The sequence below is a fragment of the Nannospalax galili genome, unplaced genomic scaffold, assembly GCF_000622305.1.
Source record: "Nannospalax galili isolate Female #2095 unplaced genomic scaffold, S.galili_v1.0 scaffold39, whole genome shotgun sequence".
Lineage (NCBI taxonomy): Eukaryota > Metazoa > Chordata > Mammalia > Rodentia > Spalacidae > Nannospalax > Nannospalax galili.
The window spans coordinates 7,521,989-7,543,308 of record NW_008346683.1 but is presented as its reverse complement, the minus strand read 5'-3'; the positions used below and the strand labels follow the sequence as shown (position 1 = coordinate 7,543,308).

At 38.8% G+C, this 21,320-nt stretch overlaps 1 protein-coding gene across 3 annotated transcripts in view; it reads left to right on the top strand.

The window, feature by feature from the left end:
- Hcfc2 (host cell factor C2) overlaps nt 1-11,830 on the top strand; it is a 53,388-nt gene extending 41,558 nt beyond the window's left edge. For all 3 annotated transcript variants that reach the window (XM_008843152.3, XM_029568356.1, XM_029568355.1), the window contains 5 exons: nt 1,101-1,304; nt 2,540-2,613; nt 4,594-4,728; nt 7,322-7,507; nt 8,249-11,830. In XM_008843152.3, the coding sequence (XP_008841374.1) occupies nt 1,101-1,304; nt 2,540-2,613; nt 4,594-4,728; nt 7,322-7,507; nt 8,249-8,563 (914 nt within the window). In that variant the 3' untranslated portion in view covers nt 8,564-11,830. The remainder of the gene's footprint in view (nt 1-1,100; nt 1,305-2,539; nt 2,614-4,593; nt 4,729-7,321; nt 7,508-8,248) is intronic.
- Nucleotides 11,831-21,320: the final 9,490 nt, after the last annotated feature.

The window sequence follows — 21,320 nt, the reverse complement described above, 5'->3', positions numbered from 1 at the left end:
CAGATGAAAAGTTCATGGGACATGAACCCTGCCTGCTTTCCTTCACTGTCATAGAAATAAGTATAATATCTGATTGTATATCTTCAGTATTGTGAAGTGAATGAATAGAAGTCTTAAAAGAAATGGCTTTAAAAGGAATGTGTGGTCAGCACTATTTATATTACAAGGTCAAATAAATGAAATTGAAGTGTTCTAGAACTCACTGACATTTGCTATATCTGGTTCATTAGTATGTGTTAGAAATCAATTTTAGAGGAGGTCCAGGAAATAGAAATCACTCTGAAGGAGCTGGGCATGGTGGAGTACGCCCTTAATCCCAGCACTTGGGAGGTAGAGGCAGGTGAATCTTTGTGAGTTCGAGGCCAGCCTGGTGTAGATAGTGAGTTCCAGGCCAGCTGGGCTACTGGGAGACCCTGTCCCCTGTCTCAAAAAAAAAACAAAAGAAAAAAAGGAAAAAAAAAAAAAGAAATTACTCTGAAGGAAATTAGGAGAAATGGTAACTGGAGTGATATGTAAGTCAAGGAAGATACATGCTTGTTTGCTTGGGAGACTTGATGATGTCTATAACCTGGAAAACAAAAACTAAAGGAAATGCTGAAAGCGGTAAAGAGACAGGAATGACTGATGAATGAAGGCCCCAAAACATGGGGCAGGGGCATGAACACAAGAAGACTTCTTGAAAGAGAGGTCCTCTCTTCATCTATGACAGGAGAGAAGATGGGCATGATCATAAATACATTTCTAGTTTGGGGCAGGGGAAAGCAGAGCCTATAGGAAATTCATGCCTAATAACCCCTATTCCCCCACACACACCCTAAAAATGAGTGGCAGAGCTATCTGATCTATAATTTAGTAGCAGTCAGTGTCAGTATTTACTATGGTAGAGGGAGCTGAGAAGTTAGGCATCTATAATGGATGCAATGCACTTTCTTCCAAACATTTTGTGCCCAGTGGTTGATCCATATGAGTGCTGTTTGCTGTGCTCATGTTTATGAATTTTAAAAATAAAAGCATCAAGAAATACATGACATAACAATAAGTCAGTACTTACTACTTCCAAGTATTATACTAATAATTAATCTTTTTCCCTTTAAACTCAGGTCCTCATACTTCAGCAAATGTAGGTGTACTAAGTAGTTGCCTGGACTTACGAACAATAATCCCTGAAACTTCGGTATCCAGTACTGTTTCCAGCCCACAAACTATGGTAACCCAGCAGACCATTAAAACTGAATCATCCAGTACAAATGGGGCAGTTGTTAAAGATGAAACTTCACTAACAACATTCAGTACCAAATCTGAAGGTTTGAAATGTGTTTCACATATTGTATTTTGAGCCATTTATGCATATAAATCATCAACATTATCTATGTTAGATGGGAATTGCATTTAATCTCAGTAAATTATAAAGCATCTCAGTTAATTATAAAAAATTTTTTTTCCTTGACTTTTTGTTTTTTCTGAGATAAGATCTTACTATGTAGCCCAGACTGATCTAACTTGAGATCCCTTGCCTCAGCCTCCTGAGTACTGATATTAGAGGGGTAAATCTCCACGCCCAGCTGTAACTCCCATTAACCTCAAGATTTAGACAGTTTTTGGTTTTGTTTTCCTGTGGTACTAGAATTGAACCCAGGGTCATCCTTATGCTATGCTGAACTACACCCCACCCCAGTATATTTGCTCGCTTTCATAAAATATTTAGATTAGCACACACCAAGATGCAGTGTTATCTCCCCTACCATAAATAAATTCAGCAAACATTTTTCCTTAGAAAAATTAGTTCTGGACTATGAATTAACAATTCTCTAAGCTTGATTGACTTTTAATTTTGTAAATTCTTATCCTTTTGCAATAGGAACCATGTTTCATCTTTGGTAAACATTCTTTTTTGTTCTAGGTAGTTAGAAAAAACTTTACGAAAAGGAACTTTATGATTCTCCCTTTAGCTATTTTTCCAAGGTTTTTTTGTATTTTTGGGTGTATGTATATGTTCATGTGTGTGCGTGCACACATGCATGTGGAGGCCAGAGGTCAACCTCACTGTCTTCCTCAGTCACTCTCCACCTTGAGTTTTCAGATAGGGTCTCTCGCTTTACCTAGAGCTTGCAGATTTAGCTAAGCTGGCTGACCTGCAAGTCCCAGAGATCCACCTGTCTCCACCTCCCAAACAGTGCGATAACAAGACTATGCCTGGCTTTTGTTGTTTTGTTTTTGAGATAGGGTCTGCTTGTATCCCCAGCTGGACTCGATCTCACAGAGATGGACCTGCCTTTGCCTTGGAAGTGCTGGGATTAAAGGTGTGCACCACCACACCCAGCCATGTCGGGCTTTTTTAAAAGGTTTTGGGGATCAAACTGACTGAGCCATCTCCTTAAACCCTCTGCCCAAAATTTTTTAAAATCATGGTAAAATACAAATTATATGAACTTTGCTGTGTTTTAAGTGTTCAGTAGTATTCAATACATGTATATTTATAAACTGTATTTTAATATGGCTGAGTGATTAGTTAATACTTCACTGATTGTTTAATTTTCAGTTGATGAAATATGTGCTCTGCCTGCGACTAAGATCAGCCGTGTAGAGATACATGCTGCAGCAGTGCCATTTTCTGTAAGTATGTGACCTGGCGCTGATGCATGTTACAGATGAATATATTTAATGCTGAGAAGCCTCTAGATAAATTTGTGAAAAGGTTCTCAGGCCTCATGTAGTAAGAAATTGATATATATTAAATTTTAGAAATAATTAGCTAAGTAGGAAAATGATCATAATACAGTGTGAAAAAAAGCTTGATATAATAATACTATATATCCTGTGGTCCCAATTTTGATTTAAAAATACACTTATTACACATATTCACAGACACAGGTACTCACTCATAATGTACCCTTAACTGCTAGATAACTATTTTCAGGCTGTGGGGCCACAGATGACTTTGACTTTCTTCTTCATTCTTTCTATATATGTATTTAAATGTACATACATATGTGTATATTTATAGTTATGTAAATTACATTAATGGTTAAAAGATAGGATGTGTTATGGACCAGAAATACTTGACAGAATATTGTAGTAATGGATTGACATACATGTAGAATAACCCCAAAATCTGATGAGTTGTTTTATGGAAAGCCATAATGGCTCTCTGTGTTGCCAAACTTAAAATGCTGGGAAAGAATCTCATAAATAACACCATGATTGCCTTCATTAGATATATATGAGGATAGTACACACATATATACATATTTATATATTCGAGGGAGTTTTAAAATTCACTTGTTTCACCTTTATTGTTATGAGAATTTTTATTTGATCTACTGTTTACCTTTTTTAGAACCTTTAAGAATTGTCCATAGTTTTTCTTCCACTTTTTGGAGTTTTGATAGGTATTTTCCTTCATTGGTGTTCACTAGTCCTCACGATTTTAGACTCTTCTCAGGGAAGGATTATAAAACTGAATTTTTTTTCTTTTGCATCTGTTTTGTGATACATCAGCCACAATTATATTTATTATTTCAGTTGTTATATACAAGTTGTTGAAGAGCCGGGCGTGGTGGCGCACGCCTTTAATCCCAGCACTTGGGAGGCAGAGGCAGGTGGATCTTTGTGAGTTCGAGGCCAGCCTGGTCTACATGGTGAGTTCCAGGACAGCTGGGGCTACAAGGAGACCCTGTCTCAAAAAGATAAAAAAAAAAAATTGTTGAAGAGAGTTTTTACAACTTTAGAAGATGAAGACAAGTTGAAAACTGTTCCTTTTTTAAATCTTAAAAGAGTCTTCTAGTTCACTTTGCTGTGTGTGCTAGCCCAAATAACAGAAATGTGAATGGTGAGCATGTATGTACTCTGCTGTTATATATTTAAGACAGAAATAAATAACTGAAGTGCACATTTGTTTTGAGCTTCTGGAAACAGTGTCTCATTTATACGAAGATGGCTTTAAAAGGTTAGTTCCAGGGATAAGTATAATTCACTTATCACTAAAAGTAGCTTAAGGTAGAGAAAGTCTGTTTTTAAAGCAGGATAATAAATGTACAACTGTTTAATCTACTCTTTTAGTGTATACTAGAGTATATTCAAATTGCATTTTAGTGTTGAACATTTTTTTCTCCTTTTAGGTTTGGAGAACCACAGGTATTTCAAGTACAAAGATCACTGAATTTCTGCTAGTTGGTTTTGGATCTAGAAAAAAAAAAGCCAGCTTTGAATGAACTTTTATTTGCTCCTTTTGGAGCAAATTGTAATGTTTCACTAAAGGGATTACATTTTCTGACAGAGTCTCTGAAATGACAATGTTCTATAAAACAGCTGGCATTTTAACATGTCACTGATTGGAAAGCATGCTAACTCCAGCCAGGTTGATAGCACAGTGCTACTGACTTGGAGAATGCCTGTCACCCCTGTGTTTGAATTGGAATCCCCTTTTCACTTGTCAGTTGACCTAATCTGTTAAGACCCCATTTACCTGTGAGCTTGTAATGTGTGGTGTTTATTCATGTACATACTTGTAGATCACTGCATGGAATTATATAGTCTTGAAATTTCTCATATGCTCAATAAAATCTTCATAAATTTTTCTTTCCCTAAAATTAGAAAGAGACGCCTTCAAGTCCACTGGCCACCATGAAAGCAGAACAACAATGGTGTGATGTGGGAATTTTTAAAAATAATACAGCTTTGGTGAACCAGTTTTATTTGCTACCAAAAGGGAAACAAAATATCTCCAAGGTAACTTACTGTTGACATATTTTCTACACTGTTAGAAACCTTGAGGACTTTGTGATATAATGCATGTCTAGCATATATGTGAACTTGGGTTCAGTCCCTAGCACTTCAAAAAACAAAGCCTGGCATTGTGGTGCACGCCGTTTATTCCAGCACTCAGGAAGCAAAGGCAGGAAGTTCTCTGGGAGATCCAGGCCAGCCTGGTCTATATATGGAGTTGCGAGCCAGCTGGGGCTACAGGGAGACCCTGTCTCAAAAAGGCCACAAACAAACACACAGAAAGTGAGTTATGAACCTTGAGAGTGAACTTAAGTGATTCAGGTTATTTCAATGAATAAAACCGGGGATGCTATTGAGGGTTCTGTATACATATTTATCCAGTATTTTCTGTTAGAGTTCTTTTTATATACTGTGCCACAAACATTTCATTTAAAAAATATAATAACCAAGGTGGGTTTTTTTTTCCCCCTTTCTTTTCTTTTTTGAGATAGAATCTCATATAGAAAGGTTGACCTCAAACTTCCTATGTAGCTTAGGCTGGCCTTGAACTCCTGAGTCTCCTACCTCCACCTTCCAGTTACTAGCATCACAGATATTCCTTCAGTCCTGTGTATTTAGAGAAGGGGCCTCTTTTTTCCTTACTGAGTAAGTATATGAGACATAAACCTGCTAAGCATGAAACAGACAATAGTTTTTTTTTTTTTTTTTGGTGTTTTTGAGACAGGATCTCCCTGTAGCTGCAGCTGGCCTGGAACTGGGCTATGTAGACCAGGCTGGCCTCAAATTCACAGAGATCCACCTGCCTCTGTCTCCCAAGTACTGAGATTAAAGGTGTACGTCACCATGCCTGGCAGATAATAGTTCGTAAAACATGCTGGACTCATTTTTTTCCCTAGAGAATTGCTGAGGAAGTAGACACTCATGTTGCTTTTTCAGACTGTCTTCCCCAATGAAATACAAGCCCAGCATTTCTCGCCTAACAATCTGAAATCTAAAATGTTCAAAAATTCAAAATATAGCCGGGCGTGGTGGCGCACGCCTTTAATTCCAGCACTCAGGAGGCAGAAGCAGGTAGATCTCTATAAGTTCAAGGCAGGCCTGGTCTACATAGTGAGTTCCAAGATAGCTGGGGCTACAGGGAGACCCTGCTTCAAAAAGACAAAAAACAAAAAAAGAAAAATTCAAAATATATTTTGGTCACCGTTATGCCACAAAGTAGAAAATTGTACACCTGACCTTATGTGATGAGTCAGGGTCAGAATATTATATTCAGTTGCTGAAAATATTGTATTCAGTTGCTTTTATTGTATATGTGAAAATATGTAAAATCCACATTAACTTCATGTTTTAGATTTATGTCTCATCTCCAAGATATTTCATCATGTATATACAAATATCCTAACAACCCCTCCAAGTCCAAGATACTTTTGGAATTCAAAAGTATCCAAAGTACTTTTGGACACAAGCATTTCAGATAAGGGGTACCTAATCTATATATCACTTGTTAAATTTTAAGTTCTCTAATAGCATTTCTGAATCCCTTTTTCACACTGAGTATTTTCTATTCTTGACTGAAACAAAAATCCCAGTGAATACTTAATTACTAGTATGTCTAGTGGAATTCCTGACTGCAGTTGAGTATTGGTTTTTTTTTTTTCCGTCTTTTTGAGACAGGGTCTCCCTGTAGCCCCAGCTGTCCTGGAATGCACGATGTAGACCAGGCTGGCCTCGAACTCACAAAGATCCACCTCCCTCTGCCTCCCAAGTGCTGGGATCAAAGGCGTGTGCCACCATGCCCAGCGAGTGTTGTTATTGTATAAAGAACCATCCGTGTGTAAATGCTTGTTAGCTACCTGATTTTTCTTAAAGAGCAAAAGAGCACAAAATCTGCTCATGAACTTGTGTTTAAATTACTAGTTCCAGCACTCTGCAGTGTGAACTGGGACAAGTCACTTGTAACCTCTCTGAGGCTTAATGGCCTCACTGTAAAATAGAGATGACTAGGCCCTGTAAAAGTATGCTGGTCGATTGGGACGCCTGGTCTCACAGCAGTGTTGTGAGGGTTAGGAAGAATAGCTAAAAATTGTTTGAAAGGTGTAGATGTTATACTAGTCCTAGAGAACATAATTACTTAACATTTATTCGATGTCATGAATATAATTTTTAAATGCTCTATACTATATATTAGTCACTCTTTTCTAAGCTTGCCAAACACCATTATTTGACAGTAAATCTGAGATTTCTGCTCCCAACTAAGTTCACATGGGGACTGAGTAGTTGGTGTCACTTTGTTTATAGGGACACCTCTATTTTTCCTACTTCCATTGCCACTTGTGCAGAATACCCTTATGTTCTCCTTGTAGTCAGTGAATCTCTGCTGGAAAAAGGTACTTTTCCTGGGGACAAGAATTCCTGGGTTTAGTTGGTTCTGTATTAGAGGTTTATTCTTTATGTGAGAAAGGGAAATACATGATGTGAACTGGAATCCTAAAGTATATAATTCTTTAAAAGTTTTGATGCTTAATGAAAATTGAATAATTATAAATTTAAATAATAAATGTACTCTTTTCTGACTTTTGTATATATTGTATTTTAGGTAGGAAATGCAGATGTACCTGACTACAGTTTGCTTAAGAAACAGGATCTTGTTCCAGGCACAGTATATAAATTCAGGGTTGCTGCGATCAATGGTTGTGGTATAGGACCATTCAGCAAAATCAGTGAATTTAAAACTTGTATTCCTGGTTTTCCTGGAGCCCCTTCTACAGTCAGAATTTCAAAGGTAATCAATCCATCAAGTCTAGCAAGACTTGTCAGTGATTTAAATGATGTCAATTTGGTATAGGAGGTAAACCTTGTTTAGAAATTCTTGTTAGCATTTGATGAAATGAAAGATATCTACAAGAGGTGCATTGAATGTTTAAAAATATTTTGCAAGCCAGGCAGCACTAGAGGCAGAGGCAGTCAAATCCTTGTGAGTTCAAAGCCAACCTGGTCAACATGGTGTTTTGCTAACTATGCATGGTATTTTTCAGTACCATATTGTAAGCAGAATTATAGTATGTAAACCACAAAAAGGCAGAAAAATGTTTGCTGTGTTCTTGTTGTTACGTAACATAGGAAATTGGATTGTATTTTATACCAAGTCCTGCCCTTCTTAGAAACATTTAAGCCTCATTGTGTTTGTGAAGTATGTGTAAATTGTAGATCCATTGTGAAGTATGTGTAAATTGTAGATCCAATTAAAGTAAGGTTGTAAAAATCAGCAATAAGAATCTAAACAAGTGCCGGTTGCGGTGGAGCAAGCCTTTAGTCCCAGTGCTTAAGAGGCAGAGGCAGGTGGATCTCTGTGAGTTCAAGGCCAGCCTGGTCTACATAGCAACTTCCAGGCCAGCTCAGGCCACAGGGAGACCTTGTCTCAAAAAGACCAGAAAAGCATTTTGTGTCCTGAAGGCACACTTAGAAAAATAAATAATGATAGAGAAAATTTGAGAGCCTTCACCTGTGTTTTCCCATTTTCTAGAATGTTGAAGGTATCCACCTTTCCTGGGAGCCTCCAACTTCACCTTCGGGAAATATTTTGGAATATTCAGCCTACTTGGCTATCCGCACAGCACAGATACAAGATAATCCAAGTCAGCTTGTATTTATGAGGATTTATTGTGGTCTTAAAACCTCCTGTACAGTGACTGCTGGACAGCTTGCAAATGCTCATATTGATTACACATCCAGACCTGCCATTGTGTTCAGGATATCGGCAAAGAATGAAAAGGGTTATGGACCAGCCACGCAAGTTCGGTGGCTTCAAGGTAGTAATAAGAAAGCACCTTTAAATTGAGTTGTTTTTTTCCTAAAGCTATTGTGATGATGATTATTTATTAGTAGCCGGTTATTGTCATTTAAGAGTGTTCTCTGACTGTATTTCTAGCAGTTATGAATTTGAGTTTGTAACTTGTTCTTCAAATGTACTTGCTCACTTCTAGATCTAAATAAAGATAGAAAAGAAGCAAAGACTGAAAATTAGTATATGGATTCTTCCTTACCCATATAGTTGCTTTATAAAGAAAAATGGTAAAATTAGGATAAAAAGCTTTTTTACCCTGACGTCTTTTATGAAGGCTGTGTAGCTCGGTCATCTAGAGTTACTGAGATGATTCTGGTAACTGGCTGCTGTACACTTTGCTGTTGTGAATGTTCTTTGTTGTAAACACTTGTCCTTAAGCACTTCTTCTAACTTTATTCTATGAGCAGTGGTCTTCTAACAGCTATTTTCTGATGCATAGTATTTGTGATACTAATTCTAGTAGCCTCTTTATTCCTTTATTTATAGTTAGCACAAGCTTAAGACAATAAAAGAAAGACAAAGACAATTTCAGAAACTCTGCTTTAGGATTTTATTACTTTCTAGCAATCATAGCAAGATACAAAAATGATAATGAGTATTCTTGATTTGTATCAGACCAATATATTTGAATATGTCTTTGGCTAAATCAATTTATATGGCCTTTAATCTCACTAATAGGTGAGGGAGTTAAAAGAGTTTAACATTTAAGTTCCCTTTCAGCTATAAACTTCTGTATTTTCATTAGAAGTCCAGTGTAACCCTGCACATTTTCATGTGTTGCCAGTCTCAGTGGCTCCAACTTTGCTTTTGTTGAAAATTAAATCTTCATCATTTAAGACTGAAAGCAAAGTACCTGTCCTCTTGAAGAAAGAGAAAAGCACCTTAACAGGACACACATTTCTAAATAGTGTTTGAAACATTTGTAAGATTTTTGTAAATGGTCTAGATGTTTTATTTTTGCATTGTTTTTACCTTGAAATTGTATAAACTTTTTTACATCATAATTAAAAGCATTAGACAGCTAACTCAGGTTCCTTACAACCTTAAAGATGCAGATAACTTCATGATACTCAGCTCCAGGTAACTTGTTTTACAACCTTTGAAATCTCCTAGTGTGACTGCCTAGTCAACTCTGAAGAGACTTTAAAGAGCAATAACTGCAGAAAAGACTGCATACCAAGAGCTGTGATAACTGCAGGAACACAGGTCTATCTTTATAACACACAACCTCATGCCAGTTTAGGTTGACTGAGTAGCAGTGTCCTCCAGCTTTATGTATTATATCCCTAGCAAAGATGAATAATTGTGCAGAATTGATATATATATAGATATATGCCAGTTACTAATTTAAAGTATATAGAATATTTTAATATATAATTTTGTAAAGATCTGGGATTTTTATATGACAGTATTTGTAATTAATATGTCTCACTAACTAAATGTCTCTTGAAAATATGCAAACCTTAGACACATGAGTGGTTTCTGAACTCTAATGATAAAATAAATGCACTACTCTGGTGTTGGAATATCTTTTTGTGACTCCATGAACCCTTAATCATTAAGTGGGTACTTTCCAGGCAGTGTTTACTGGGAGCGGCTATGGCTTGTTACTCTAGCAGCTCCCTTAGTGAGAGCTTCACTTTACCTTTGTTTCATTCAGATGCTTTGCTTTTGGTAGCTGCTTGCTTTTTGCACTAGTGAACTTTGAATTTACCTCATTATTATGTTTATAATCATTGGCATAGCTTCCATGTTGTATCTGATAGAAGCTAAACAGGTACTTAACCAAAGTTAAATGATATGCAATTTTGCACATATTAAATGATAAGGCTTGTCGTGTGTGTGTGTGTGTGTGTGTGTGTGTGTCTGTCTGTCTGTCTGTCTGTGGAAAGTTACAGTGTATGTGTCAAGCCTGATTTACTTTATTAGAAAGCTTCTGACTTATGGTCCCTTATTCTTTGCATTAACAGTTTGCATCTTGAAACATTTATGTTAATGACAAGGAATAAGTTGATGTGAAGCAGAGTAGACTGTTTTGAGTGTACACATTTTTACCTGTTTAGTATTTGATTTAGTTTACTTTGCTTAAATGCATTTACTATTCTAGACCAAGAGGTTAATATGAGCCTATGGTTTTGACATATGACTCACTCCTTAGAGGAAAGGGTAGCCTTTCTATGCCAAGGGATTTGTTAAAATAGTAAATATTTTACCTTGAGAATGAGTCCAAATTGTGTTTGTTTTTTCTTGGCATTTACTGCTTTAAGCACAAGTCATGTTTCTGTTTCTGTTAAGGGACTAGTGATTGAACAATATTCTTAAGAAATCTCTATGGCTTTGATGTTAGCAGTTCATAAACCAGTTTACAGCTCTGTACTCATGAGTGAATAAATGGGCTCATAGCAGGATGAGCACTTCTAATTTCTGAGGATTTGCACAATTCCTAAGTGAAGGTCTCCATGTAGCTGCAAGCCACATCATACAGACTTTTTCCCTCCTTTTTTCCTCATCTCTTCCTTCTTCCCATTTTTGTACTGGGGATTGAACTTGGGACCTGGGCAGCTAGGCCAGTACTCTATCACTGAGCTCTACCCCAGCCCAGGCAGATGTGTCTGTAAGATTTACCTTAAGTTAAATTACTTTCTTTCCTTGTCCTAGTTGTGTAAGCAACTCAGATGTAACAAGCCTTTGTGTCATTTTGTGTCTGTCACTCTTTCCATGTTCTGGACCTTGGTTCACATAAGTAGTAAAAATATTGTTGATATTGCATGTTCTTAGAATTTATGTTTTCTAAAACATTGTATTGGCTTTAGCTTAGCAAACTATTTTGGCAATTTAATTAGAAATAATGTATATATAAACTCAATCTACTTTTAAAAATTAAAATAATTAACTGCATGTATGAGGCACCTCTGCCCTGTAACCCAATTACATTAATCATCTATAGAAAGGTGACTGTTGATCCATTATTTCAAAGACTTGTGGACTAGCAAAGATTTGTTCTGATTAGAGACATGGTCTGCTATAAGTAAAGGGTTTTTTTAGCTGAAAAATTATAGCACTTATAAAAATCATTTGTAATAGTATATGAAGAAATTATTAGTATTTGAAATGCCTGTAGTCATCTGATCATAAATGAAATAGATTGCAAAGTAGACTTGGTCTTTGACCATTTCATGTGTTTTCTGAGACTGATTTTAGACAGTTTTATGTAATTGTGTACCAATGATATGTAAAATAAAAGCACCTTTTTTACTATAATTACAGGTGTTATCATTTACTTTGAACAATGAACAAAAAAATGGTGACAGTAAATCTGTAGAAATGTTGATTTTTATGTCATTTATTTGAATTAATGCAGGTAGTCTCTGAATTAAGATGGCCTGTGTCTAGAAACTTAAGTTAGCAAACTATGATCAAGAATCGTTTTCTCCAAGACTTAATGCCCATTTAATGCTTATTGTATTATAACTGAGCTAATAAGCTTAGAAGTAAAAAAGGCAAAGGGCTCCAAGAAATAGTCTAGACTTGTTTTCATCTTTTTGATCTTTTATTATTTTTTTCTTTTAAGCTTCTCCCCCTTTTTGGTTCACAGCATCCAGGTTCTGACCTGCTCCGTTGAGTTGGCTTTAGCAAAGGTCAGGTACAATGTTGCCCTTCCTAGGTCAGGGGACTTCTCACACTTCATCTTGTCACCCCTTGGGCACTTGCACATTTCCCCCCATGTCTATGCTGCCAGGTCTGTCTTTGTTCATGTGCCTCCTCCTTTCTCCACCCCACATTTCCACTCCTACCATCGTCATGCTTTACCAGCTTGGCCAACACCCTTCCTGACATACTTTACCTCCAGGGAGGGTTAACTGCTACTTTTGGGACTCCCGCTGTCTGTTGTCCTATCTTTTGTCTTCCCAGCCTAAAAATGGTGTACCCTTACTTGTTACCACTATCCTCCCTCTATGATGGGTGTTTGTGGCAGAGACTGGGTCTTTTTACCTCTTCAGTAGAACTGGCCAGTTAACTGGTAATTAAAATTTTTTTTTATTTTAATGTTTTATTTTTAGTCTTTTTGAGACAGGGTCTTCCTGTAGCCCCAGCTGACCTGGAACTCACTATGTAGACCAGGTTGGCCTGGAACTCACAGAGATTTGCCTGCCTCTGCCTCCCAAGTGCTGAGACTACAGGTGTGTGCCACCACGCCTGGTGGTAACTAAATAGTTTAATGAGTGAGGAAAATTACCACCGCTATACTTTGCCATTCTCCACTCAAATTAGGATCAAAAAGGGGTGGGGAGCGGTGCTCTTTGAAGAAGAGAGGTTTTAGCAGATTTAATAAACAGGAGGAAACAGAAACTCTTTAGCTTTGTCTTAACCTCACCCTGAAGTGGTTCCTAACTAGGGAAATACAAGGTAAATGAGGGATTTAGAACAGTGATACAGGATTTCAAGCAGAGGTCTTAATCTAAAAAGATCTTAGATTAAGATTTAAATTTTTTTGTATTTTTACTTTGTGTATGAATGTTTTGTGTATGAGTGTGCAAAGCCCATGGAGGCCAGAAGAGGGCATTGGATCTCCTAGAACTAGAGTTACGAATGGTTGTTAGCTGCCGAATGGGTGCTGGGAACTGAACTCAAGTCCTCTGAAAGAGCAGCCAGTGCTCTTAACCACTGAGCCATCTCTCCAGCCCCCATTTAATGGGATTGACAGATACAGCTAGATTGCAAGACACCAGATAATCAAAATGAACTAAAACTCTGTTACTAGTTTCTCGTGTTGTCAGTAGAAAATGATACCAATTTAGGCATAAAGAACTGCTGGGGATAGACACCAGGACTAGAGCTATACTTGATAATGTTGCTTACCACATCACTTCTAAGCTTCTTGGACAAGAGATTTGTTTTGTTTGTTTTGTTGAGACAAGGTCTCATTCTGTAGCCCATGAACTCGTGGTCCTCCTCCTGCCTCAGCCTCCTAAGTGCTGAGATTACAGGAGTGAGTACCACGCCCAGTTTAAGTGATTCTTACTCTCAGAAAAACAAGATCCTTACCCTCTTCCCTTCAAGCCTCCTAATTTATGTTTTTCTGTAACTCCAGTATATTATTTTGACCATGCCTGAAAAAATGAACTACAACGTTCTGGGAGAAGAAACAGGTTGTGTCAGCTAAATGAAGACCGTAAGTCACAGGATAGGCTCCTTGTTCCAGATGGATCACTATCTTAGTGTCAGATTGCTGTTTCTGTCCTCTGCAGAACTAAAATCCAGAGAATGTTGGCTATGGGCCCCTTGATCCCAGTAGAGGGCATCAAACTGAGAGGAGGGAACCCTCTAGTAAAATGCGTTAAAGCATCGCAGGAATCGGCAGTGCTGCAGCTCCTGCTCTCAGATCCCAAATTGTCTGACTCCTGGTTGTGGTTTAGACCCCTGGTAGCATTGTCCAGCTTAAATATGGGTAAGATTCTGGGTCTGGTAGCTGCCTAGGGAGTGTGTGTGTGTGTGGTATTGTTGTTGTTGTTGTTGTTGTTGTTGTTTTAAAGAGTTATAGCAGAACCTGGGGTTTGCTGGTGGATTAGCATACCAGGTTAGACCCAGATGGAGAGAGGACCTGAAGGCTACACTTTCTCTTCTCTGTTTGTTAGGCTGGCCATTTGCTGCTCAACTAAGTCCTAGTTATACCAGCTCCATGAACCAAGATGAGAACTTTAACTTGACTGCTTGAACTAGGAGAAACTGCATCTTAACTGTTGCAAGTCCCCAAAATTGCAGACAGGGATGACCCTGGCAGACACAATTTCAAAACTATTGCCATTTTGTGTGACTGGCAAGGACCTATTGATCAATGCGGAGAGACAGTCATGAGCTGCTGTACATCCCACATTTTGGAAATACTTAGCATGCATATGCATGATTGTAAGAATGTACCAAGTCAATAAAATTCAGCAAGGAAGTGGTTTCTTTCATCACCTGTTTCCTTATCTGTAGCCCAGGCTGACCTAGACTGGAGTCTGTAACCCAGACTAGTTTTGAACTTGCAGTCCTCCTGCCTCAGCCTCAGAGATTACTAGTGTACACCATCACTTCTGGCTTGTTATCTGCTTTATAAAAGTAATTATACCCATTTTTTAAAAAGCCAGGTATAGTGGCACACACCTTTAATCTCATATACTGGACGTAGAGGCAGGAGGATCTCTCTATAAGTTTGAGACCAGCATGGTCTATATAGTGAGTTCCAGGCTATAAAGTAAGACCCTGTCTCAGTACCCAGTGAACAAAGCAGTCAGCTAGTGTCATGGAGTAGCTGTGAGCTGACAGAGAGGAGCACTGTAGTATTGTGCACTCATTGGGTCTTGACCCTGTGGGAACCTGAGCAGCTGGTGAGGATTGTTCATACTTCCCATTATTGTTGGTTGCTTCACCCAACACAGTAGTGGTTGAAATGCCAATGTTTTTGTCTTGTTTGATGAGAGTATTGTGTAACTTAATCTTTTTTGTTGTTGTTGTTTAAAAATATTTTTTGTAAAACAGTACATACCAAAGTATATAAACTGTATGTATGGTTAAAAAATAAAATAATTAAACTGGTGTCAGCCTTCAGCTTAAGAACTAGAACATTCATAACTAGAATCGCCTCCCCCGTTGGTCCTCCCTTTCTACATACTATACACTGTAAATACTCTTCTGGGTTTTTTAAAACTAATTATCCCTATGTTTTTACTTGTAGGTCTATCATATATGTGTGTATTCCTAATAAAATGTGATTTATCTGTTTTTGAATTTGTATGTAAGAAGAATCCTGTTGTATGTATCATTCTGTGATATTTTTTCTGGTATTTTTGAGATTTACATCCATGTTTATGCACGCAACTGTATTTTGGGTTTTCATTGCTGTATAGTATTCCATGGTATGACTATTTCACAAGTCTCCTGCTTACTGAGATGTGGATTCTTTTCAGTGTTTTGCTATCGAAGACAGTGCTGCAGTAAACACTCTGCCTGACATAATGGAAGCTCTCTGTAGGCTGAGGCCATATCTGTTTTGTTCTCTACTGTACTCAGTGTTGAGAGCAATGTCCAACACAGGATAGACACTCAATAAGTATTTGAGGAATAAGTAGCTTGTTTGTACTCATGGTGGGTTTAAGTTTGCATTTCATTGATTACTAATGAAATAGTTTATTTCATATATGGGTCCTCTTTTGTGAGTGCTAATTCATATCTTTTGCCTATTCTTGTGAGGTTGTCTGTCACTGATTTGTATCCTTTCTTTGTATGTTCTGGGTACCAGTCTTAATAAGCTGTACACGTATTTTCTACCAATTTATGCATTGTCTTTCATAGTTGTATTGAATGTGTTGATGAACTTGGAGAAAACTCTCATCCTTTCAATGTGTCTTCCCAGTCAGAAGCATTGTGTATCTCTCCATTTATTAGGCATTCTTTAATGTCTTTCAATAAACAATAATTTCTCCATAAAAGCCTCTATGTCTTATATTAGCTTCCTCAATGGAGTTTTAGATTTTCAGTGCTATGACATATTGAAATTTTTAAAGTTATACTTCCTATTCTGGTTGTTGGAGATTATAGAAACATGCTTTTAGATGTAGCAACTATGCTAAAGTTTTACCAGTTCTACTAATCTATTTAGGTGCCTCTTGAGGGTGTTTTAAGTTTTTATTTTTATGTGTTTAAGTATTTTGCCTGGATGTATGTGTGCTGGTGTGTATGCAGTGCCCACAGAGGCCAGGAGAGGGCAATAAAGCTACCGTGTGGATGCTGGGAATTGAATTTGGGTCCTCTGAAAAAACCGCGAGGGCCCGTAACCACTGAGCATTTTATTTTTATGTAACTTGCCAATTATGTTTTCTCTCGGATCCTCATACCTTTAAAAATCATTCTTTGGGCCTAGAGAGATGGCTCAGTGGTTAAGAGCACTGACTGCTCTTGCAGAGGACCTATGTTCGATTCCCAGCACCCACATGGCAGCCAAAAACCATCCATAACTCCAGTTGCAGATCCGATGCCTTCTTCTGACGTGCTCAGGCATTGCTGCACGACATGGGTGCACTTACACACATGCAGGCAAATACACTTATAAACTATAAAAAAAATTGAAAAAAAATATTCTTTTATTTCAACATTGGGTAGGACCTGCAAAACAATGTTAAAAAACAAACAAAAAACAGATGGTAAGCATCCTGTTGTAAACTCAATTTAAAGAAAATGTACTTGTTTATGTGTTTGTATTTGTGTGTGTGCGTGTGTGTGTGTGTGTGTGTGTATTTGTGTATCCACATCAGCATGCAGATATTTACACCATGCATTGGGATGCAGAGGCCAGAGCAGGGTGTTGCCTTTAGATAGGCTCTTAATGAGCTGGAAGCTCATCCCTTGGGCTACGCTAACAGGCTCTCTCTCTCTCTCTCTCTCTCTCTCTCTCTCTCTCTCTCTCTCACTGTGTAGCACTGCTTGCCTGTCTCTGCCTCCCAAGTGCTGGGATTAAAGGTGTGTGCCACCACACCTGGCCAATTGCTATCTCCTTTAATGTTAATGAACAAATTACAGTAGCTTTTTCTTTTTAAAGTTGTATATCTTTTTTAAGACTTATTTTTATTATTTTTAATTGTGTGTGTGGGAAGGAGTATGTGCATGTGAATACAGGTGCCCTTGGAGGCCAGAGGCATTGGATGCCCCTTGAGTAAGCAGTTGTGAGCTACCTGATACGGGTGCTGGGGATTGAACTTGAGTTCTCTAGGACAGTACATGCTTTTAGCCACTGAGCCATCTCTCTAGCCTGGTAACTGGTTTTAAAAATATTAAGCTGGGCATGGTGGTGCACACTTTTAATCCCAGCACTTGGGAGGCAGAGGCAGGCGGATCTCTGTGAGTTCAAGGCCAGCCTGGTCTACATAGTGAGTTCTAGGACAGCTGGGGCTACAGGGAGACCCTGTCTCAAAAAGACAAAAAAAAAAAGAAAAGAAAAAAGAAAAAATTAAGCCAGTTTAATTCCTCAACTTGGTCATGGTATGTGTGTTTTAATACATTGATAGACTTAGTTTGCCAATTAAATTTTAATTTACTTTTATATGTATGCATATGTTGCCTGTACTTAAGTGCAATGCCCATGAAGGCCAGAAGAGGGCATCGGATCCCCTGAAACTGGAGTTTCAGATGGCTGTTAGCTGTGATGTAGGTGCTGGGAACTGAACCCAGGACCTCTGGAAAAGCAGCCAGTAGACAAACTGAGCCAGCTCTCCAGTCTCCGCACCCCCCTACTTTTAAAAGCAGGGTTTTTCTATATAGCCCAGATTGGTCTCAACTCATGATGCTCTAACTTCAGCCTCCTAAGCATGGGATTACAGGCTGGCACCACCACACTTGGCTTGCCAGTATTTAATTCAGGACTCTGCTCCTGTGTCATGAGTGAAAGCAGTCTGTTAACAGCCTTTCACATCCTGTCCTCTGATTTGAAAACAAGGCTCTACGACTCTCATGAAACAGGTTTCCAATTTTCTGGGGGATGAGTTTAGAAACTAGTCTTATAGCCATTTGGTCATTGAAGGAAGGTTTAGATTGTTCTTAATGTTACAGGATTATTGGGGTTTTCTGTTATTCTAGAGTCAGTTTTATTAAATTTAACAATTTGTCCAAAGATTTGTCTTCTTAGTCCAGAATTTTGACACGAGGCTGTCCATATTATCTGGTGTCATTCTGGTCTCCACAGCATGTGAAGCTGACCCTTTCTTGTTCCTATGGTGTGTCCCTTTGCATTTTCTCTTAATTCTTCCAGAGGCTTGTATATTTAACTCATTAGTTCTTTTTAAAATGCATTTCCAAATGTCAGGGGCTCTAGTCTTGATTTTTTTTTTTTTCTTTCTATCATGGTGCTGGGAACGTGAAGTGCAGACCTCACTTTTCTGTGCAGCTTCTGTCCTGTGGTCAGTTTCATACACGTTTATATGGACTGAAGAACAGTGTGTCCCCTTCCCTGCTTATGTCGTGTTAGCCTCCATGAAATCAAACTCGTTGCTTAAGCTATCAGTATTTGCTTTATCCTTTGACTTTCCTATGTATTAGCTTTAGAACTGTTCCATCATCTCTGGTAAACTTTTATGATTATGAAGTAATTACTAATGTCCCATTGCCTTCATTATTTTATTCTTCCTTATGTAGCAGTATTTGGTTTGTATTCTTTTTAAAGTTTTTGTTTTTTTGAGACGGGTCTCACAATATAGTTCCAGCTGTCCTGGAACTCACTATGTAGATCAGGCTGGCCTTGATCTCATAGATACCACCTGCCTCTGCCTCCCAAGTGCTGGGATTAAAGGCATGTGCCACCACACCTGGCCTTAAATTTTTTTTTTTTTCATCTATGGGGCTAAAGAGATGGCTCAGCAGTTAAAAGCACAGGCTGCTCTTGCAGAGGACCCAGATTCAGTTCCTAGCACCCACATGGCAGCTAATAACCATCCATTGCTCCAGTTCCAGGGGCTTCAATGCCCTTTTCTGGCCTCAACATGTATTGCATGACACGGGTACACTTACATGCAGGCAAAACACTCATACATCAAATAAAACTGAATGCACTCTTTTGTGTGTATGTGGCGTGTGTGTGCATGAACAAGGCACATCAGGGCACATGTGTTGAGGTCAGACCCTTGAGAGTTGGTTCTCTCCTTCCACCATGGGATCCAGGGATCAAATACAAGTTGGTAGGCTTGTGTGGCAACTGCTGTCACCCGCCAAGCCAGCCTGCTGGCCCACTGGCTACTCTTGTATAGTACTTCCTCACAAATTATATCTTTTTAGTTTAGGGTTTTTTTTGTTTTGTTTTGTTTTTGAGATAGGGTCTCTCTGTGACCTCAGTTGGCGTGGATCTCTCTTTATAGACTAAGCTGGCCTGGATCTCAAAAGATCCACCTGTCTCTGCTTGAGTGCTGGGATTAAAGGCATGAGATCTGAGTTCAAAGCCAACTTGGTCTACGTAGAATTCCAGGTCAGTCAGTGCTACACAGTAAGACCCTGTGACCCTGTGGATGGACAGGAGAAGAGGGGGAGGGGAGGGGAGGGAGAGTTCAGTCTAGGTCAGCCTTAGGTCCAGCCTACCTGGCTATTTCAAGGTCTGCAGAGTTCAAGACAACTTTCAGGGTAGAAGCAATCTTTGGCGCTGGCTAACCCCACAGGTAAGCTCCATATTTCCTCTTCATTTCTGAACAAATCTTGCTTTTATATCAACTTGTAGACACATTTTAAAAACACTTTGTTTTTATTTTTAAAAGATTTTTAGTTTTATTTTGTGTGGCTGTGGGCGGCAGGCATACCATGGTGCCAATGTGGTCAGAGGACAAATTGTAGGAGGCAATTCGTGCTTTCCACAGCGGATTGACCTCAGGTTATGACTTGGCAGCAAGTGCCTCAGGCCATCTCACAGGCCCTAAATGGTATTTGTATATCACTTCATATTATTTTACCTTCTGTTCTGGGGTTTTAAATGAGATGCTGTGTTCTTGTTGCCTTTAAAAAAAAATAGGGTCTCAAGCTGGGCATGGTGGCGCACGCCTTTAGTCCCAACACTAGGGAGGCAGAGGCAGGCAGATCTCTGTGAGTTCAAGGCCAGCCTGGTCTACATAGTGAGTTCCAGGTCAGCTGGGGCTGCAGGGAGACCCTGTCTCAAAAAGATTGAAAAAAAAAAGGGTCTCAAGCCAGGTATGGTTTTGTTTTGAGCAAGCATCTTACTCTGTTGCCAGGTTGGACTTGAATTCCCTAGCCCAAGCAATCTTCCTGTCTCAGCTTCCCAAGTGCTGGGCCTGCAGGTGTTGCACCACCACATTCAAATGGATTTGCTTTCTTATAAAATAATGAGAATTAGATGTATGAATGAGCCTCCTTGACAGGTCCTGGCTGCACCTTCTTTGCCTAGAAACTCATTTTCCTTTTAAATTGTTTTTGCTGTTTATTCTGTGTATGAACATGTGTGGGGTCAGAAGACAACATGCAGCACCCCCTGCCCCACCCACTCTGGGTTCCAAGGATCAAACTCAGGCCATTAGGCCTGGTGGCAAGCACCTATACCCAGAGTCATCTTGTCAGCCCCAAGAAATTTGTTCTCAACTATTCACTGCTCAAGATTCAGAAATACCTTTTATCCAGATACTCTAAAACTAAGTCTTGGAAAGCAGAGGCAAAAGTAAAACAAAAAGATGCTATTGCCAACCAGGAATACCTAAATTATACCTACAGGAGGCAAAATGTTCACCATGATTCAGTTTCTATTAATCTATTTTTATGGAAGATTGAGGAATGCCAAGACATAATGTGCACTCCTGAAATAGTGCATGGACATTAAGTTTCTACTTACAGGGCCTGCACATACTTGACCTAACGTACTGTGCAGTCTGTGTGCAGTCAGGGAAAGCTGGAGCTACACTTACAGGCAAGTTTGTATCTTGTCTTCACATGCAACGGCCAAAGGCCAGAGAAATAATCCCATTCCAGAGTCATCTGTGGCCATGGTTTTGAAGATTCATCTTGATTCATAAATCCCTGAAGTGCATGCAGGACAGAGTTGTCTTTTGGTATTTGGGTGTTTTGTTTGTTTGTACTTGAGATAGGGTGGCCTTGAACTCCTGCTGCTCTTGCTTCTACTTTCCAAGTGCTGGGATAACAAGGCACGTGCCAGTGAAAAGTACTCTTGAAAGAACCAAGGGGCTATAGCAACCCATGTACAGGCTGTTACACACCTACTGTTTAATTTCAT